This window comes from Lycium ferocissimum, chromosome 4 (genome assembly GCF_029784015.1).
Source record: "Lycium ferocissimum isolate CSIRO_LF1 chromosome 4, AGI_CSIRO_Lferr_CH_V1, whole genome shotgun sequence".
NCBI lineage: Eukaryota > Viridiplantae > Streptophyta > Magnoliopsida > Solanales > Solanaceae > Lycium > Lycium ferocissimum.
Window position 1 is genome coordinate 54189522 of NC_081345.1, and position 19383 is coordinate 54208904.

The window sequence follows — 19383 nt, forward strand, 5'->3', positions numbered from 1 at the left end:
CGGAGACCTTAAAAGGAATTTATGTAGAGACTTAAGATAAGAGTGTGACAATGAGCCTAATGATAATACGAATGGTTGCCTATGTAGATTATGAGATGACGAACGATCCTAAATAAATCGCGCGACAGGAAGCAAGTTGGAAAGTCGGAGAGTAAGCTCCAAAGGTATGTTAGGGCTCGTCCCTTTCTTTCAAAGGGATGATTCCTATGGTACGATTTCATAAATGTTTCCATAACTTTTTTTGTTTTTTAAAAGTTAGAAGTTTATGACTCCAAGGCATGATTCCTTTCCCGATAATCCATAAATGTTTTCCAAAATGCCGTATTTTTCAAACCAGAGATTTATGATTACGCGTGAGCTCTTATGATAACAGCGATGAACATGTTTTTTCAAAGATGAGAATATTTTCTATGATGGTTGTGATGATGATGATCTTATGGTTAAAAGTCTCAAGTTATGAGATCAATGATTCTATGAGATTATTGAGCTTATTTCATGATTATGTCGATTTTATTCATTGTTGTTGATCTCACCTTATAATAATTGTTCCTTCAAGGTGAGATATAGCGATGATGATTGCTCCATAATATAAATCGGAGGTTACCGACCTTACGTCACTCCGATAGAGTCATAGCTTTTATTTGGCTCTCATGCATGTTTTACATATATATGTATGTATTTTACTACACCGAGCCGCGCTATAGTCGGCCGGGTACGGCATCTATTGTGCAACCACTGATCAGTTGGTATTATACACCGAGTCCCGAAAGGGCCGGGTACGCTACACACCGAGTCCCGAAAGGGCTGGGTACGTTACACACCGAGTCCCGAAAGGGCCGGGTACGTTACACACCGAGTCCTGAAAAGGCCGGGTACGTTATGATGATGATATTATATATATGTATGTAAGAAAAAAAAATTAAAAGCTAAGCATGCATGACATCCGCCTTATGAGGCATCCAAATGTACAGGTTATCTCTCTTATTCCATGTTACCTTCCATATCTATATTATGTTGTTATTCATGCCTTACATACTGACGTCCCTTCTTGTGGACGCTGCGTTTCATGCCACGCAGGTGTATACAGATGAGTAGAGGATATTAATAGAAGATGTTCCAGCTGGATTGGCGAGCTCCATTCCCTTCGGAGTGTTGCTGAGTCAGAGTGTCGATGTTATGGTATCTTGATTTCTATTAGAGACTTTGCAGACAGAGTCACGTATATAACATGTCAGTCTTATAAGCGGCTCTGTAAGCCGATGTATCATTATGCATTCTGTTACAAATTTCATATGATTACAGATTTTACTTGATTTGAGAAAGACGAAAGGTATGTTTTTGAAAAACTTTCATTATGCACTCATTTCATGATTTAAGAGTCCAGTAAGATTATGAGTATAACGAGAACCAGCGGGTTCGCTCGGCCCTAAGTAAGGGTCGGGTGCCTATCATGCCCTATCAAAAGTTGGGGTGTGACAAATTGGTATCAGAGTAGTTCGTCCTAGGGGTTGTCTGCAAAGTCGTGTCCAGTAGAGTCCTGTTTATGGTGTGAAACGCGCCACATTTATAAACAGGAGGCTACGGGGCATCTAGGGTGGTTACTTTCCTTTCACATCTAAGATCGTGCGATAGAGCCAAGTCATAGAAAATGAGATTCCTTATACTAACCTTTGATTTCAGCAGAAGCATAGTTTCGACAGGAGAAAGTGAGTGATGATATAGGAAGTCACAGAGGTAAGTCACTTCGTTGAGGCTACGTTATCAGAATATATATATATATATATTTGATAATGAATCGGTTGACATAGAGGTAAGTCAGTGTAAGTACAAGTAGAGGAATTGATTAAATGTATCTCTTGATGATAAGTTCAGTCATAAGTTTGTGAACTGGACAATTGAATAATCAGTACAAAGGTAAGCAATGGTACGAAGGATGTATGTCGGGTAAGATAAGAATATTGCATATATGATTGAGATGTAAATCTGAAGAATGAAAAGGGAAAGTAAACAAGAAGGTATAACAAGGCAGATCGCTAAAGGATCAGGTACATCTCGAGGTGTGATATATGAGGTAAGTTTTGATATCTTTGTTCTTTTACCCGAAATTAGGAGCCCTGGGTGGCTGGGATATGTCGTATATATATATATGCCCTGTGAGGCATTGCTGATATTTGCTGCATGCAGGTTTTGGATAGTAAGAATTATAAAGGAGACTCTGCCAGAATCTTTCAAAATCAGGTCATTTGATTAGGTACATCTAACAGGAAGAAACGTGAAAACGAAAATATCGTAAATAGACAATAAGTGGGATGTGTTGCTTTAGAAGAGTTATGGATTTGGCATGGCCTGAAGAATGATCTCTGAGGAAGGTGAGTTATACGAAGAGAAGGTTATTATGACAAATTCAACGGTATTAAAGTATCGAAAGGATTATGGGATTAGTTATACATTTAAGTCAAGTTAAAAGTATTACCGCATATAGATATGGCCTAATCTTGACATATTATAGATGTCGAAGCTATGGAGATAGTTGTATACAAGTTGGATTGAGGGGAATAGTAGGGTTGCGTTAATAAGGCGATACAATATGAAGGGACTACGCGAAGAGTTGAGGCCAAAGGTAGGATGATAAGCGAAGGACATACGCCTATGATATTACAGATAAATTGAGGGAAAGTGCAAGGCAACTCAAGTTAGAATGTTAAGGAATGATAAGGTGAAAGGACATAAGGCAAGCTATGAAAGTACCGTTGAGTTAAGCTAAATAGAATATATCGAAATTGAGATCCAAATAAGACCAAGGACAGAACTAGAGTGCAAAAGGAATGGAAGCATTAAAAGATAACCAGAAGTGAAAGGAAAGAGGAAGGTAAGGATGATTACACGAAAGAGTATTTATGATAAAGAGAAATACCAGAGAAAATTGGGAAGATTGGTAGTACTAAAATATGATTTAAAAAGAGAAAGGTTAACTCCAATAGAGTGTGATACTGAAGTATCGATTGGGATGGATAAGCACAAGTGAAATACGCCGAGTCTATTAGTAAAATGAAGTAACAGCATGACAGAGACAGGGGCATAGAATACGAAGGTTTATAACGAATGTGACTAACTTGGTAAGACAACTTATGTGGTAAGTGTAATAGGGTCAATCAAAAAGAGTTACAGGTTAAGTATGCTTACTCCATGAGGTTTATTCTGGTTTATAAGTAGTTTTACGAATGAGAGCACGAAGTGGCACTCTATAGAATTGATTATGATTGGGATATAATGAGAACGTAGCAGGAACTGTAATACAAAGTAAGCAAAGTATAGCGAGGAAACGACTAAAGAGGTGACATGTTCTATGTGAATAGAGAGTGAATGCAGGTGTGAAACCAACAAGCGAGCCATGAAGCAGTGGATAAGAAAGCTTATAAGACCTTGTTAGGGAAAGTTCAGCATAGAGGTTTCGCAATGACAGAATGATAGCAAGCATGAGGGAAGAGGAAGTCAACTCGAAAAAGAAATCAGAGAAAGGTGACATAGCAAAGTAGTGGCGGAGAATTGAGATCACGAATGATATTTTGGCTGGATGTAAAAGACCAAGACTACAGAAAGAGGAATGACTAAATAGAACGATTGTTAGGAAAAGGATCAGCATAATAAGGATGAGAGGGAATGAGTAGAATAAGTGTTGGAAGCGAAGAATGGATTGTATAGAAGTAATATATTTTGAAGGACAAAGCGATACTGAGTTAAGAATAGGGTTCCTTATGCGAGGAATAAAGGATTAATTATAAAACGAGTAAGTATAGGTATAGAAAGAAAAGGAAACATGCGAGGTACACAAGCTTAAGAAGTAGTCGTATTATGAGAAAAGGAAGATGCGTCTCCTACGGATACCCTATACTAAGACAGAACAAGTAAAGTACATAAAGGAATAAGTCGGAAAGAAAAATGTGGCTATGAGTTATGAGTTCACCACATGACGATAAAGCGATAAAGTAAGGCTATCACCAATGACAAGTAAAGATATGATTATGATTGGCTTCGAAATCAATGCTGAGTACAACACAAGAATAAAAGAGTATGAGGGCATTAGTTACACATGAGACTTAGATCCTTAATAAGACAGATGGCGGTTTAAGGGAAATGCATTTACGGTTGTTATAAGTCAATTACGGGGAAGAGAGAAATAACTTGAGATGGAAAGAAAAAGGGAAGATGAAGCTACCAGTGAATGCTGACTATTGAAGAATGGAATAAGTGACACTACATGGATGGTACAGATGGTTAGACATACTATTATTTTGAGTATCCCTGGGACAGTAGTCGTTAATTGGAGCGGATGCAGGCATCGACTCATAATTAACGGTTGAGCTAAGCAAAGTACATCCTTGCTTGGGGTGCTATGTTGGCCGAATTACTAGGTTACGTAACTGCAAGATGAGTATGTTAATACAACACATGAATTACTGCAACTATAAATTACGGGAAATGGCATGAATAGGATGCAGTACAATAAGGGAATTGAGGAAAGGGATACGTGAGTTCAAGGCTGGAAGTGAGGTAATGGATTTGAGAATAGTACAAGTGAGACCCCTAAAGGGGGGAAGTGAGTAAGGAAAATATAAGTGTAGAGATTGAAACGATGAAACCTAAGATGTGACAAGTATAGACCCTAAAACAAAAAGTGAGAGTTATACGAAAATGGTATAGTTGTTATTGTCACACCCCCTTTTTTTCCATAAATAAATAAAAACAAATTAATTAGTTTTAGATTTATTTAAAAGGGTTTTTCCAATTAAAGTGACGTTTTGAAGAGGGATTATTTTATTTGTTACAGAGTTGCCACTTGGAATTGAGTTTTGGTGTTCCAAGTCACCTTATGAATCCCTAATCAAAAGGAAATGACTCTATTTTTATTGATCCGCGAAAACAAAAATCCGGGTAAGGAATTCGTTGACCGAGGGGAAGGTGTGAGGCACCCCTCGAGTCCCGTGGTTCTAGCACGGTTGCTTTATCAACTTGTGTTTGGCTTAAATTATTTTGAATAAAATGTGTTTATTTAGCTATGCCTATGATTCGCTTAAATATTATTGACCTTTTACTAGTCTTGACTAAGACGCGTAGTTGCGACCTTAGCCTCGACATACGCCAGCTAGACGCGTAAACGCGACCTTAACTTGCGTATCGCACCTAGAATTTTTAACCTATTCGCGTTGCCTAAACCATGATGATTATTTGGTCCCTTTTCCACTCATATTATATCGAAGAAACCCAACAAATATTTTTTTAGATATATTTTAAAACCAACAGATCACACTAAATTGGAAGAAAATCGTGGATACAGTCACATAAACAAACTACCAATTGCAACAGAGAAAAGGAAAAATGGATATATAAATTATATAAATTAATATATTATGATTTATTTTTTATGATATAAATATAGTACAAATAATATTCTTAGTGTACGCATGATTCTAATTATCTAATGTATAGACAAAAACCTACTGCAAATGCATGGCATGCTGAAGATATAAAATATTTATAGTAGAAATGTACCATGAATATTAAAAGCATAACCAAAAAATTGTGCATATATCTAGTGGATTTATGAAAATATTTTTAGCATAAACTTATAAGTGTATTTATTTTGTATTTCATCTATATGTTATAAATCAAATATTAGGGACAAATTAGGTATATTAACTTATTGAGGAAAATAATTTTATTTCATCTCGATTAAGAAAAATATGTTAGTGTGATTAGGAGAGTGTAAATTGGATTGCACACCCAAGTCCAAATAAATGTTGGGAAGTGCTATTTTTCCTCAACCGACTCTTATTAAGAATAAAATATTGTACGTTAGATGTGACTATATTTGTCAAGTTTAGAGGTTATACTTAATTTAGGAGACCTTAATTTAAGGAATCAAATATAATGACCCTAACTTAAGGGATTAGTTTTAATCCTCCCTTATTCTGTATTCTTTCATTATAATTAGTTTCTAGAAATCTCTTTGCTGATTACTACACGTGCACAATATTGTGTTATAATTGTTAATAATTTTTTTTTATTTTTGAAACAAATCAAAAGCAATGTTATTCAGTAAAATAATAGGTAAACAAGAAAAGAAAAACATATATAATGTAAAAATACCAACCAAGATATAATGTAAAAAATACCAACCAAGATTTACTATTCAAGCAATTTAAACAAAACTTTCATCAACGTACATAGCGTAAACCCATTTAACCAAATATTTGAAATATATATGAGATGCGAGTCCAAAATACATTGTAAATTAAACATGATCCATTACGTTATTAACTAGGATTTTAATATATATATATATATTTATTAGCTTAAATATTAAATACAAACCCTCTTAGTTGTGTTAAAAAAAACGTTTTTACTATACCACAAACATAGGTTGAAAAATATAAGTATTAAAACTAAGCAAATTAATGAACAAAATATTATGGAATCAACAAAAGGTCAATCCTTTTACTCAACTTTTATTAAAAGAATCGTTTTTTACCTTTTACTTTTAAAAGACATACAATTATTATTATTATTATTATTATTATTATTATTATTATTATTAATTATTATTATTATTATTATTATTATTATTATTATTATTATTATTATTATTATTATTATTATTATTATTATTATTATTATTATTATTATTATTATTATTATTATTAAAGTAACCACCTATTCAAACTTGAAATACAAATCAATGATAAATCTAAATCCATTTTTTGTGCTAACAAAATACGTTCCAAAGTTCATAATCTTATTTTTAATCGAAGTAAAGAATTTTTTTTTAAAAAAAATAATATTCATAACACAACTACACTAACTAGTATGCCATTAAAGAGTTGTGATGCAACAAAACAACTTTGAAGATTATTCCTGTTTGTATTTTAGCATCCTCGTAAGGAAAAAAAAATTTAAGTTCAAAATTTCCAACAATGTGTCAAAACATGGTTTCAAAATCTACATTGTTGCATTATGTTGCTTGTTTGGTGTTTTAATGAGACATGAACTTAATTTTTGATTTTCAATAGGTGAGAAAGTAATGTCACTAAACAAACACACATATTCAATCAAGATCTAACATAAATAATCCAAACTTATATGCGGCAAGTTTTTATTCACAATAAAGTTGCTAAAAATAAATACGATGAGTAAGAAGAACGTGTAGTAAGTTAACGAAAATAGGAGAATTACCGAACTCGACAAGAACCACAACTCGTATTCACAAACTCTTAAAAATCTTTACTAAAACTACTCTCTTGTTTCCTTTATGAAAGTGATTTTTTTTTTCTGTTCTCTGTGTGTTTTTTTTTTTGCTCTCTGTTGTTCTCTGCTTTTTTTTTACGTGTAGGTGTATGTTTATATAGGTATATATGTGCTGCGTGTTGCCATATTAAAGGGAAGACGTGAGGGAGTATGACTTTTAGAGATAATGTTTGGTTGAGGGTTTAAAGGGATGAAGTTGGCTGAGTCTTTCAAGGGAAGATGGGATTGATTTTGGGATGTGGGAATTTAGGAGGATTTTTTTTTGAATTAGATTAGGATTAGGCTACTTTTTAGGGAGAGACGTGCAAGTGATGGTGAGGTTGACTTCTAGGACATTTTCATTTTTTTTTTTTTTTGCTTTATTTCTTTAATTAAAAATATAACGAAATATACAAAGATAATTTATTTTAGACTTAACAAAAGTGTAAGAAAAATTAAATAGCTAGTTCAAAATAAAATGAAACTAACAAAGCTACTAAAAATAACTATCTTATTTATCAAAACTTAAATTGGAAGAAAATATATATTTTTTGTAAATTTTCTATTCTTTTGAAAAAATCGTGGCAAAACTTACCCTAAAATGTGACTCTATTTTTTGCATCTTTCGATCTTTAAATGTAAGACTTACTAAAAAATGAGATAAAAATTAAAATATATAACTAAACCTAAAAGAAATATTTAAACACTGAAAATGGTGTCAAAACTTATGTTCGGTCAAAAATTAGGTGTTCACAGAATGTCCCTCTTTGCTTGGAAACATGAAGAGTTTTCAGGCAAAGAAGTGAACACTGTGACTGATTTTTGACCTGACCATTATTTGAAAGGCGAAAAGATATAAAAGAAAAGGATGTGACCGAGTCCTGGTTTTGGGCATCCTACATATCCCGGTTTATAAGGGAATCAGGTCACGTGTAGTTCAAGTGGGTAAAAGGATGGAATGATGAGTTGGATGATCGAGTGAGGTCCCTTCGAGGTTCCGGTTCGTGAAAACCTCCTGTTATTACATTAAAGAAATGAAAAATACAACAAAAGAAGAACGGAAATACAAGATCCTATTTACTCTACTTGTCTTGAATCTTCCTTTCGACCTTCACTTGGATCTTCAGTTATCACCTCACCTTCTTTCGGTGGGTACCTTGATCTCAAAGTATGATCTTGAAGTTAGAATTTGGGACTTCAAATTGCAACTTGGAATAAGTTGTTGATGCTCTTCCGAATAACAGTTCGTAGAATATTCTTGGATGCTTGTTTCTTGATTAGAAGTTGAGAAGATGTATCTTGAGATGTTGGGTCGCCTTATATGTCAAAGCTAACTCTAACTATCCTTACAGATTGAACATTCTTCTTTCTCTGACCAATGATGGAACTTCATTCTTGAATATCAATTATGTGCTTCACGGGAGAACCTGCAAGCCATCAAAGACAAACAAAAACGAACAAAATTTTTCTGCCCCAGTTTGCACTAGGAAAATTTTGTGAGTGTTAGAAAAATCATAAACCACTTGGGACTATATTCGGAGGTAGTCAACTCGAAATTTAAAAACATGACTTTATTTTGAGGTAGTCGACCTGAAATTTAAAAACGTGACTTTATTCTGAGGTAGCCAACCTATGAAAATATGACTTTATTCGGAGGTAGTCAACTTGAATTTTAAATAATAGGTAGTGAACCTGAAAATATGACTTTATTTGGAGGTAGTCAACCTGAATTTTAAATATGTGACTTTATTCGGAGGTAGTCAACCTGAATTTTAAATATGTGACTGTATTATGAGGTAGTCAACCTGAATTTTAAATATGTGACTGTATTATGAGGTAGTCAACCTAAAAATATGACTTTATTTGGAGGTAGTCAACCTGAAATTTAAAAACATGACTTTATTCTGAGGTAGTCAACCTATGAAAATATGACTTTATTTGGAGGTAGTCAACCTGAAATTTAAATATGTGACTGTATTCTGAGGTAGTCAACCGGAAAATATGACTTTATTTGGAGATAGTCAACCTGAATTTTAAATACGTGATCGTATTCGAGGTAGTCAACCCGAAAATATGACTTTATTTGGAGGTAGTCAACCCGAATTTTAAATACGTGATTTGTTTTCTCGAGGTAGTCAACTTTGAAAATATGACTTTATTTGGAGGTAGTCAACTTTGAAATTTAAATACGTGACCGTATTCTCGAGGTAGTCAACCTGAAAATATGACTTTATTTGGAGGTAGTCAACCTGAAATTTAAAAACATGACTTTATTCTGAGGTGGTCAACCTATGAAAATATGACTTTATTTGGAGGTAGTCAACCTGAAATTTAAATACGTGACTGTATTCTGAGGTAGTCAACCTGAAAGCATGACTTTATTTGGAGGTAGTCAACCTGAAATTTAAATACGTGACTGTATTCTGAGGTAGTCAACCTATAAAAATATGACTTTATTTGGAGGTAGTCAACCTGAAATTTAAATACGTGATTGTATTATGAGGTAGTCAACCTGAAAGCATGACTTTATTTGGAGGTAGTCAACCTGAAATTTTAAAAACATGACTGTATTCTGAGGTAGTCAACCTGAAAATATGACTTTATTCGGAGGTAGTCAACCTGAAATTTTAAAAACATGACTGTATTTTGAGGTAGTCAACCTATGAAAATATGACTTTATTCTGAGGTAGTCAACCTATGAAAATATGAGAAAAGCAGGGAATGTCGTACCCTTTGAAGTCATGAAAAGAAAAGTAGGGGTTTTAGTTCCCTAAAATGCAACCAGGGGATGTTGTACCCTGTGACGGCATGAAAAAAAAGGTAGAGGTTTTTGTTCCCTAAAATGCAACCAGGGAATGTCGTACCCTGTGAAGGCATGAAAAAAAGTAGGCGTTTTTGTTCCCTAAAATGCAACCAGGGATTGTCGTACCCTGTGAAGGCATGAAAAGAAGTAGGGGTTTTAGTTCCCTAAAATGCAACCATGGATTGTTGTACCTTGTGAAATCATGAAATAAAGAGTAGAGAATTTTTTTTTTTTTAAATACCCCAGTTTTTGAAACTGAGGAACTTTGAAATTCTTTTTTTTTTTTTTTTTTTTTTCTTTTTTTTTTTTTGTTTGTTTTGAAATGATTTTTTTTTTCAAAAAAAAAAAAATGTCCCAGTTTTGATCTTTTGGGGATATGAGACTTCTTATTGAGTGAGATCGAGCCCCAGTCTAGGACTGCCTACGTATCCTGTCGTAGCAAGAATCAGGTCAAACGTAGTTCATAAAAAGCTGAGATTTTTTTTTCTTCAAAAGGTGTCTCTTATAAGGAGCACCAGAGGATGAAAACAAAGAAATCAATTCATCGGTTTAGTATATCTTGACTTTAGTTGGCACCAACTATTAGTATTATGCATCGAAAATTACCATCAATGACGAACCGGAGGTCAAATTAGAAGTGACTCCTATAGTTTCAAATGGTACCTCAAACATACCTAAGTATTGACATGATCTATTCATTTTGCATCAATTAGATATTTTGAATTATTCCTATCCTCATGTTTCAAGTGCCTTTACCACAAGTAAAGTCCTAATTCACACTCAATTTAAGCATTTAGATCTTAGGACGTTCAAGAAGTAAACTCACACTCAGAAGGATGTTCAATGCGTGCAATTGAGATACCATATGCTTGGCCTTCATGTAAGTATCCACTAATGTAAGGACACTCAGAATGGGATCAAATAGGACTTGTTATTGGCTTGTAATGTACGCTTACAGATGGGTAGGATAAATATATTTGTGATAAAGTGACTATTCCCTCCTTGAGCATAACACTATACTTCTATATATTTTTTTGATGTTCGCACTCGATCTTTATTTGCTTCGCTGCTTCTTTATTTTTATTTTTATTTAACTTTCTCCTCTCTTTTTTGAGATTTCCTCCATTTTTTGGAGTTTTCCTTTCCTTTTTTTTGTAATTTTCTTGGACTTTCGCATTATCACCTTTCCACTTTGTTTTCCTTCTTAGATTTTGTTAGTGCCCTCAGGAAGGTGGGGCTAAAAGAGGGATAGTGCACTTATGAACTAGAAAGGATGTAGGTGGTTTATCCAAAGAAAAGGTTTTAGGCTCAAAAGGGTAACTCTAGGGATCATATGTCATTTGGTAGGCTTGAAAGATACAATCGGGTAAAAGAAAGCCTACAATCCTTTCTCAAACCAAGTGTTGCTCAATATTTTGCCTCAACAAACATTCGGGCCAAGTTCTATATCAACAAAGCAATGTCATTGAATTTTCAATCTAAAGCTCACCACACAATGCACATGAAACGATAAGGTCGGATTAATTTTGACCATAAATTTTAGCAAAAGAATTTCTCAAGTGTGACTTAGGTATAATCAAGAGGTAGCAAAAGAATCTATGGTTCACAACAAAGTTGGTCCTCCCTATCATCCTCATCCTTTTAACACTTGCTTCTTTCCCATGCACACTCCTAAATATGTTGGTACCAACCAAGTCAAGAGATTTTCTTATTCCTTTTTTTTTTAGGTGGACCGAACCCTAAAGAAGGGTTGCCTACGTATCTTGTCGAAACAAGAATCAGGTCAGACGTAGTTCAGAAGATAATGTAAACGTATTATTTTCTTGAATTTCTCTTCTTCTTTTTTTAACTTTATAAGAAAAGAAATTTTCTTTTTTAATATTTGAAGGAATGAACAGAGGAATAAAAGAAAATATTTTTGGTATTTTTAGTGTTTGAATTTTCTACAAAGAGTAACCCTAAAAATAAGGTAAAATCTTTTTGAATTTTCTGAATAAGGAATAAAAACTCTTTTTTTAATTTTTTTGTTTTTGAATAAGGACCACCGAACCCGAGAAGGGCTGCCTACGTATCTCATCAAGATGAGAATCAGGTGTGCGTAGTTCGTCCGAATTTTGTAAGAGTGTTGATCTTTTGAAAAACCTGATTTATTTTGTACATCTTATTGCGAAAAGGCTAGAACCATACATTTTTTAGATTTGGTATCGAAAACGGGTATATTTAGTAAAAGTTAGAGGTTTTATCTCTTTCGTTTCACTAATTTACCCTTAAGTCATCAACATTCAATACAAATTTTCGGTAATGCAACAGCACAAAAAATGTACATAATGGCCTCAAAAGACAGGTACCTAGACGGACTCGGGCCCTATGCTTGCCCCACTAAGTCAAATGCACATGATGTAGATAAGCGTATTCTACTAGGAATAGTTATTGCATTGACTTGTTTTACTAGGTTTAACATCTTGATGGAGTAGGTGTCTAGAATGATCGTAAACGGCGACGACTCGAGTCGGGCGAGGGACAACGTACCGGTAGCAGCGCTTTCCGGCTTTGTTGTGGGTCCTCCCCATCCTAAACATGTGTGACTATAAATCCTTCACCAGGGACCAAGGGCCCACTAGCTTTATCTCAACAGAAGTGGGGTGCGTAGTCGCAATTCCCGTTTTTGTGGCAAAGTGTATTATTGAAGACTCAGAGAGGGGTGCACGAGAGAATACAATTATATTGCAGTTCAACAATATCAAAGCAGTAAATAAGCAGGCATAGAGAACATTAGTCCCATATATACAAAATATCCAAGAAAAAAATAAATAACACAAGCCAAACATAAGTCAATAGACAAAGCTCGAATTCTAGTTATCCCCAGCAGAGTCGCCATCTGTCACACCCCTTTTTTCCATAAATAAATGAAAACAAATTAATTAGTTTTAGATTTATTTAAAAGGGTTTTTCCAATTAAAGTGACGTTTTGAAGAGGGATTATTTTATTTATTCAGAGTCGCCACTTGGAATTGAGTTTTGGTGTTCCAAGTCACCTTATGAATCCCTAATCAAAAGGAAATGACTCTATGTTTATTGCTCTGCGAAAACAAAAGTCCGGGTAAGGAATTCTATTGACCGAGAGGAAGGTGTGAGGCACCCCTCGAGTCCCGTTGTTCTAGTACGGTCGCTTTATCAACTTGTGTTCGGCTTAAATTATTTTGAATAAAATGTGTTTATTTAGCTATGCCTATGATTCGCTTAAATATTATTGACCTTTTACTAGTCTTGGCTAAGACGTGTAGTTGCGACCTCAGCCTCGACATACGCCAGCTAGACACGTAAACGCGACCTTAACTTGCGTATCGCACCTAGAATTTTTAACCTACTCGCGTTGCCTAAACCATGATGATTATTTGGTCCCTTTTCCACTCATATTATATCGAAGAAACCCAACAAATATTTTTTTAGATATATTTTAAAACCAACAGATCACACTAAATTGGAAGAAAATCGTGGGTACAGTCACATAAACAGACTACCAATTGCAACAGAGAAAAGGAAAAATGGATATATAAATTATATAAATTAATATATTATGATTTATTTTTTATGATATAAATATAGTACAAGTAATATTCTTAGTGTACGCATGATTCTGATTATCTAATGTATAGACAAAAACCTACTGCAAATGCATGGCATGCTGAAGATATAAAATATTTATACTAGAAATATACCATGAATATTAAAGCATAACCAAAAAATTGTGCATATATCTAGCGGATTTATGAAAATATTTTTTAGCATAAACTTATAAGTGTATTTATTTTGTATTTCATCTATATGCTATAAATCAAATATTAGGGACAAGTTAGGTATATTAACTTATTGAGGAAAACAATTTTATTTTATCTGATTAAGAAAAATATGTTAGTGTGATTAGGAGAGTGTAAATTGGATTGCACACAGTCCAAGTCCAAATAAATGTTAGGAAGTGCTATTTTTCCTCAACTGACTCTTATTAAGAATAAAATATTGCACGTTAGATGTGACTATATTTGTCAAGTTTAGGGGTTATACTTAATTTAGGAGACCTTAATTTAAGGAATCAAATGTAATGACCCTAATTTAAGGGATTAGTTTTAATCCTCCCTTATTCTGTATTCTTTCATTATATTTAGTTTCTATAAATCTCTTTGATGATTACTACACATGCACAATATTGTGTTATAATTGTTAATAAATTTTTTTATTTTTGAAACAAATCAAAAGTAATGTTATTCAGTAAAATAATAGGCAAACAAGAAAAAGAAAAACATATATAACGTAAAAAATACCAACCAAGATATAATGTAAAAAATACCAACCAAGATTTACTATTCAAGCAATTTAAACAAAACTTTCATCAACGTACATAGCGTAAACCCATTTAACCAAATATTTGAAATAAGATCAAGGCAAACAATTGTATCAAAAATATGAACCTACTTCATATCATAACACCGGATAATAATAACCACTTAAAACATATGAAATTTGAGCAACCTCGTAACATTGGAATGAATTCTCATATAATCGTGATATTAAATCATACAATGAAGATTGAGTGTTACCTTTGCATAAATACCTCGCTGAAAAATAATAATGTGAAGCTACAATATTCTACCAATTTCCCAGTTAATAACGACTAACTTCAAGTCCACGAACTCGAAACCGCAAACGGATACCTCAAACTCGAACTTTAAAGAAAACCCTTTTTTTTTTGTGTGTGTTTGCTGTTTATGTTTCTGTGTGTTGTGTGTCTATGTGTTTGTGGATGTATATTTTTGGGAAAATTTCATAAATGACTAACATTTGGGGATTCACTGTAGCAACACTTTCATTATTTACGTGATGTAGCAAATCCAGCCCATTTATCAGCGTGTATCCAACATTGGTTGCACGCTGTATTCCGGATACAGTAAGTTAAAAGTTGCTGAAATCTTGGAACCAAATCTTTTTAAACATGGCAAACAAAAATAAAATCTTCCTAAAATCATGCTTAACAGATAGCTGACAAAAATTAACACGGCTCTTTATTCCTTCATACATTCGAATTGAATTCAAATTTGCATCAGCAATAGCTGAAAACAGAGCAATTTGAGTCAAAATTTAGAATTCAATTATACCAATTCCATGCATAAAACTATCTCAGAATTTAATTGCGAATCTCTTGCATCTGTGTATGTCAAATTCGGTGTTGTATGTATCAGTTTCTACGTAAATCCTTTTTGTTGACCTATACAGACATTGTTGGATTCATCTCGTCGGCATTATATACAGCAAAAGGTAATTAATAGTTCAATTTATGTTTATGACCAATTTATACAGATATAGATGATACAACAGTCTTACGGATGATTTTGTTGCTAATTTGTTGCAGTTCTGAATTTTTCGTTCTAAATTCAAGTAATGTCTAATATAACGATGGTAATTCGGCATTCGGTTTTGGAACGATGACAATTGTTTCGTTAATTACTCTATAGATGCAGTAGTTTTCAAAGAGTATGCCTCATATGATGAGTTAGTTTATGCAATAGCGAAGCAGGTGCGAATAGATACAAGTATCAAAAAAATCACTATCAAATATATGATCGACGGTAATTCCATGCCTATGGAAATACACAACGACATGAGTGTCCGGGTGTATGTTGAATCAAGAAAGAGACTAGGCAGTTCGGGATGTATCCGTTGTGTATCACAACAGCTAACGATAGGACGAGTGCATACAGTCTATCGGGCGAAATTGTTATTCAAGGTAGCCTAGCATTAGCGGATACAAATGGTATACACGAAATGGATGCTAACGATTCGATAGCACTGGCGGCATCAGCTTCTAGTAAGGAAATAGTTATATTCGGAGGAGAGAACGATTTCATAATTTCAAACCGTAATCAAAAAGCAGTCATGGTAAATCAGGTATACAATGATAAGGAAACTTTGAAAGCTGTGATGACGAAGTATGCTATTGACAATAGATTTCAATTCCGAACAGAGAGGTCAAATTCTGTAAGGTTAGTTAGTTACTGATTTTTTTGATGTATTTGTATACATCTATAAATTCAATACAATTATGCTAGGGTAGTGTATTAAACTGCTTACATGTATGTCTACTAAATTTGAATACATGATTATATGTGTGTTTTGATTATTTATATATTTTCTAAATATCACTGTTTTGAATAATCAGATGATGTGTATTTTTTGACTGTATATGTATATATACATATCCGGTATTGCAGCTACACCCTTGCATGTCTTTCTAGACAATGTGAGTGGAAATTGAAAGCTTCAAGTATCAACAGATCAGCTATGTTCAAAATCAGAGAGTTCGTAGAGAAACATACATGTCCATTGAAGGATAAGGTGTATACGCAACATCAAGCTAGTAGTGGTTTTATAGCTGGAATTATTAAGCCAAAATTTAGAAATTATAAGAGGAAGTATGTGCCTAGTGATATAGTAGATGATGTTAAAAATGATTTTGGGGTGGATGTGCCATACATGAAAGCATGGCGTGCTAAAGAAAAGGCTATGATGGAGTTAAGGGTGAGCCGAGAGTCATACAAGAAATTGCCGGGATACGTATACATTTTGGATAAAACATACCCAGGTTCTCATATAAGAATGAAGAAAACATCTGAAAATGAGTTCTTGTATCTTTTTGTAGCATTGTATGCATTTATAAAGGGGTTTGAATGTTGTCGACCCATCGTGGTTGTAGATGGCAGCCACATCAAAACAGCATATAATGGGACATTTGTTTCAGCGAGCACGATGGATGGTGCAGGTATTTCAAAATCTATCATTTAGTTATATAAAAAACTTATAGAACTCAAAAAAAAATTATGTATTCAACGATTTTGCGGGGAACATACTACCTTTGGCGTATGACGTGATTGATTCGAGAAAATGATAAGTCTTGGACATGGTTCTTCGAAGAGGTTCAAGGAAGCTTATGGGCTACGGGAGAGCATGTGTGTTGTATCTGATAGGCATGAAAGCATCATCAAGGCTGTATCCAAAGTATATCCTAATGTTCCCCATTTTGCATGTATATGGCATCTTTGGAAGAATGTATACAATAAATATAGAAAGAGTCACAAGGTGCTGAGTGGGGTATACTATGCAATGGCAAAAGCGTATACACGGGATGAGTTTGACATGCTAATGGAAAAGGTCGAGACGGTGGATATTCGTGTAAAGGATTACTTGGACTTAGCCGGCGAGAAAAATGGTCTAGGCTTTATGCTCTAGTCAACCGAGCATGGACAATGACATCTAATATTGCTAAGTCTATCAATTCAGCTCTCGTACAAGCAAGAGGATTGCCAATCTTTGATTTTCCGGAAGAAGTTAGGATGATGTTTGGGCGCTGGAATTGCACTAACCGACATAATGGTTCATATACATTCACAACACTTGGGAAGAAATTCAATGAAATGCTTTCCATTAATGAGCGTAAATCTGCACGCATGACGGTTTGTTTTCGTGTATCTGTTTGTGTATTAAATTTCTTCGGTATATTTCATGGTCTGTATGAATGTTAAATTTATATATTATTTGAAATACACCTGTAACATGCTAATATATTTCTGTATGGTTTCTTAGGTAATACCATCAACCGAATACGTGCACACGGTAATTGATGAGGGGCGGCGTTTCATAGTTTGTATTGAAAAGACATGCGGTTGCAAAGAGTTTCAGATGGAGGAGATTCCCTGCCCACATGCCTGGGCTGTTCTTAAGAAAAAAAATCTCACAGCCGACAACTATTGCTCAAAAATATACAAACCTGAAACTGTGATGAAGACTTATGATATCCCAGTTTATCCTCTACCCGATGAGAGTGAATGGAAAATACCTCAATACATTTTGGAAGAGGTAGTTTTTCCACCGAGATACAAGAGACCGCCTGGAAGGCCAAAGAAGAAGCGCGATAATTCTTTATCTGAATGGTTTTCAACTAAACGTACAAATTCGTGTAGTAGGTGTGGACATGTTGGACACAATAGGCGTTCTTGTACAAATGAGCCTCGAAGAAAGTAGTTGGTGGTTCCGTTGTAAATCTTCTTTGTCTAATTTTTTTCAATATTGGACAAAATCAACCGCAAAGAACGATTGTCGTTTATGTTCCCTGATTTTTGGTCCTGTATGTTTGTTTGGAACACTGAATAAATGAAACGATTTTATATGAAAGCATTGAAGTTTCTGTGGTTTATTTTGGTTCATGATTTAAAACTGTACCAATACTAAAGTTTAGCACTTATACTATTCTAAAGATTTGAAAGCAGAAACAGTTTCTTTGAAGGAATGATATTTATCAACTATGTTCTACAGCTATTTGACTGAATTGTATCCAAGATATCCCCGAACCAGAATACAATTTTCTGTGAATACAGTTTTGTGTGGATACATTACTGATTGCAGATATACAAAATCTTGTTTCGCTGTTTTCTGTATTTGCTGATTGCATATACAGCTATGTGTGAATACAATGCTGTATACAAAAAATAGCTATTTGTACTAACTTGTATCAGTATATTCTGAATCAAAAATACAGCTTTGTGTGGAAATTCTCCTGTGGATGTATTCAACATTGCTGATACTAGATACAACAATGTGTGAATACAATAGAGAATGCGTATACAACAACTGCTGATACTAGATACAACAATGTGTGAATACAACTGTAAATACGTATACAACTTTTGCGTGGATACAACTTTGAGTGAATACATTACTGATTGCAGATGGAGATTACGTAAGTGGATGTATTCAACATCTGCTGATGCTCGATACAGCAACGTGTAAATACAACTTATTAATCGGGTATTTGAGATTATCCTACCTGTACCTTGCGTGGCATGCCCCAGTTTTTCTGGTGGTTTTTACAGCCATGGCGTCGCCAGACTATCTTTTGCCCGAGCTTTACACAGAACTGAGCCTCACTTTCTCTGTTAGTTTAGGGAAGCAAAAGGTAGGAAAATGAGCAAAGCAAAAACTCAGAAGAGAGAGAATGAGGCTACAGGGAGTTCAGCATTTTTCATTGAAAAAGGTGGTTGCGACTCTTTGCATCTGCCCATGATTTTCTTAATCACTACAAGAATTTGATGAGTCGTGAAATTACGCGATATTCGACGCTAATTCCTTAACCTTTTGTGACTCCTTAAGTACTTTTGTTGTTACTTTTTGTGTTTTTATGATGTTTTGTAGGAAAAGATGCCCGGAGAGCATAACGGAGCAAAACGGACCAAAATAGAGCAAAAATAGAACAA

At 34.2% G+C, this 19383-nt stretch overlaps 1 protein-coding gene across 1 annotated transcript; it reads left to right on the top strand.

Moving 5' to 3' along the window:
- The first annotated feature begins 15901 nt into the window (after positions 1-15901).
- LOC132054192 (uncharacterized) lies at positions 15902-16918 on the top strand. Its single transcript, XM_059446242.1, has 2 exons — positions 15902-16119; positions 16348-16918. Exons 1-2 carry the CDS (start codon positions 15902-15904, stop codon positions 16916-16918), a joined length of 789 nt encoding a protein of 262 aa, XP_059302225.1.
- Positions 16919-19383: the final 2465 nt, after the last annotated feature.

Bases quoted from the DNA above. Each gene is read 5' to 3' on its own strand.
- LOC132054192 (XM_059446242.1), top strand. From the start codon at position 15,902: ATGGATGCTAACGATTCGATAGCACTGGCGGCATCAGCTTCTAGTAAG. The intron at 16,120-16,347 runs GTTAGTTAGTTA...CCGGTATTGCAG, and splicing joins GAGAGGTCAAATTCTGTAAG to CTACACCCTTGCATGTCTTT.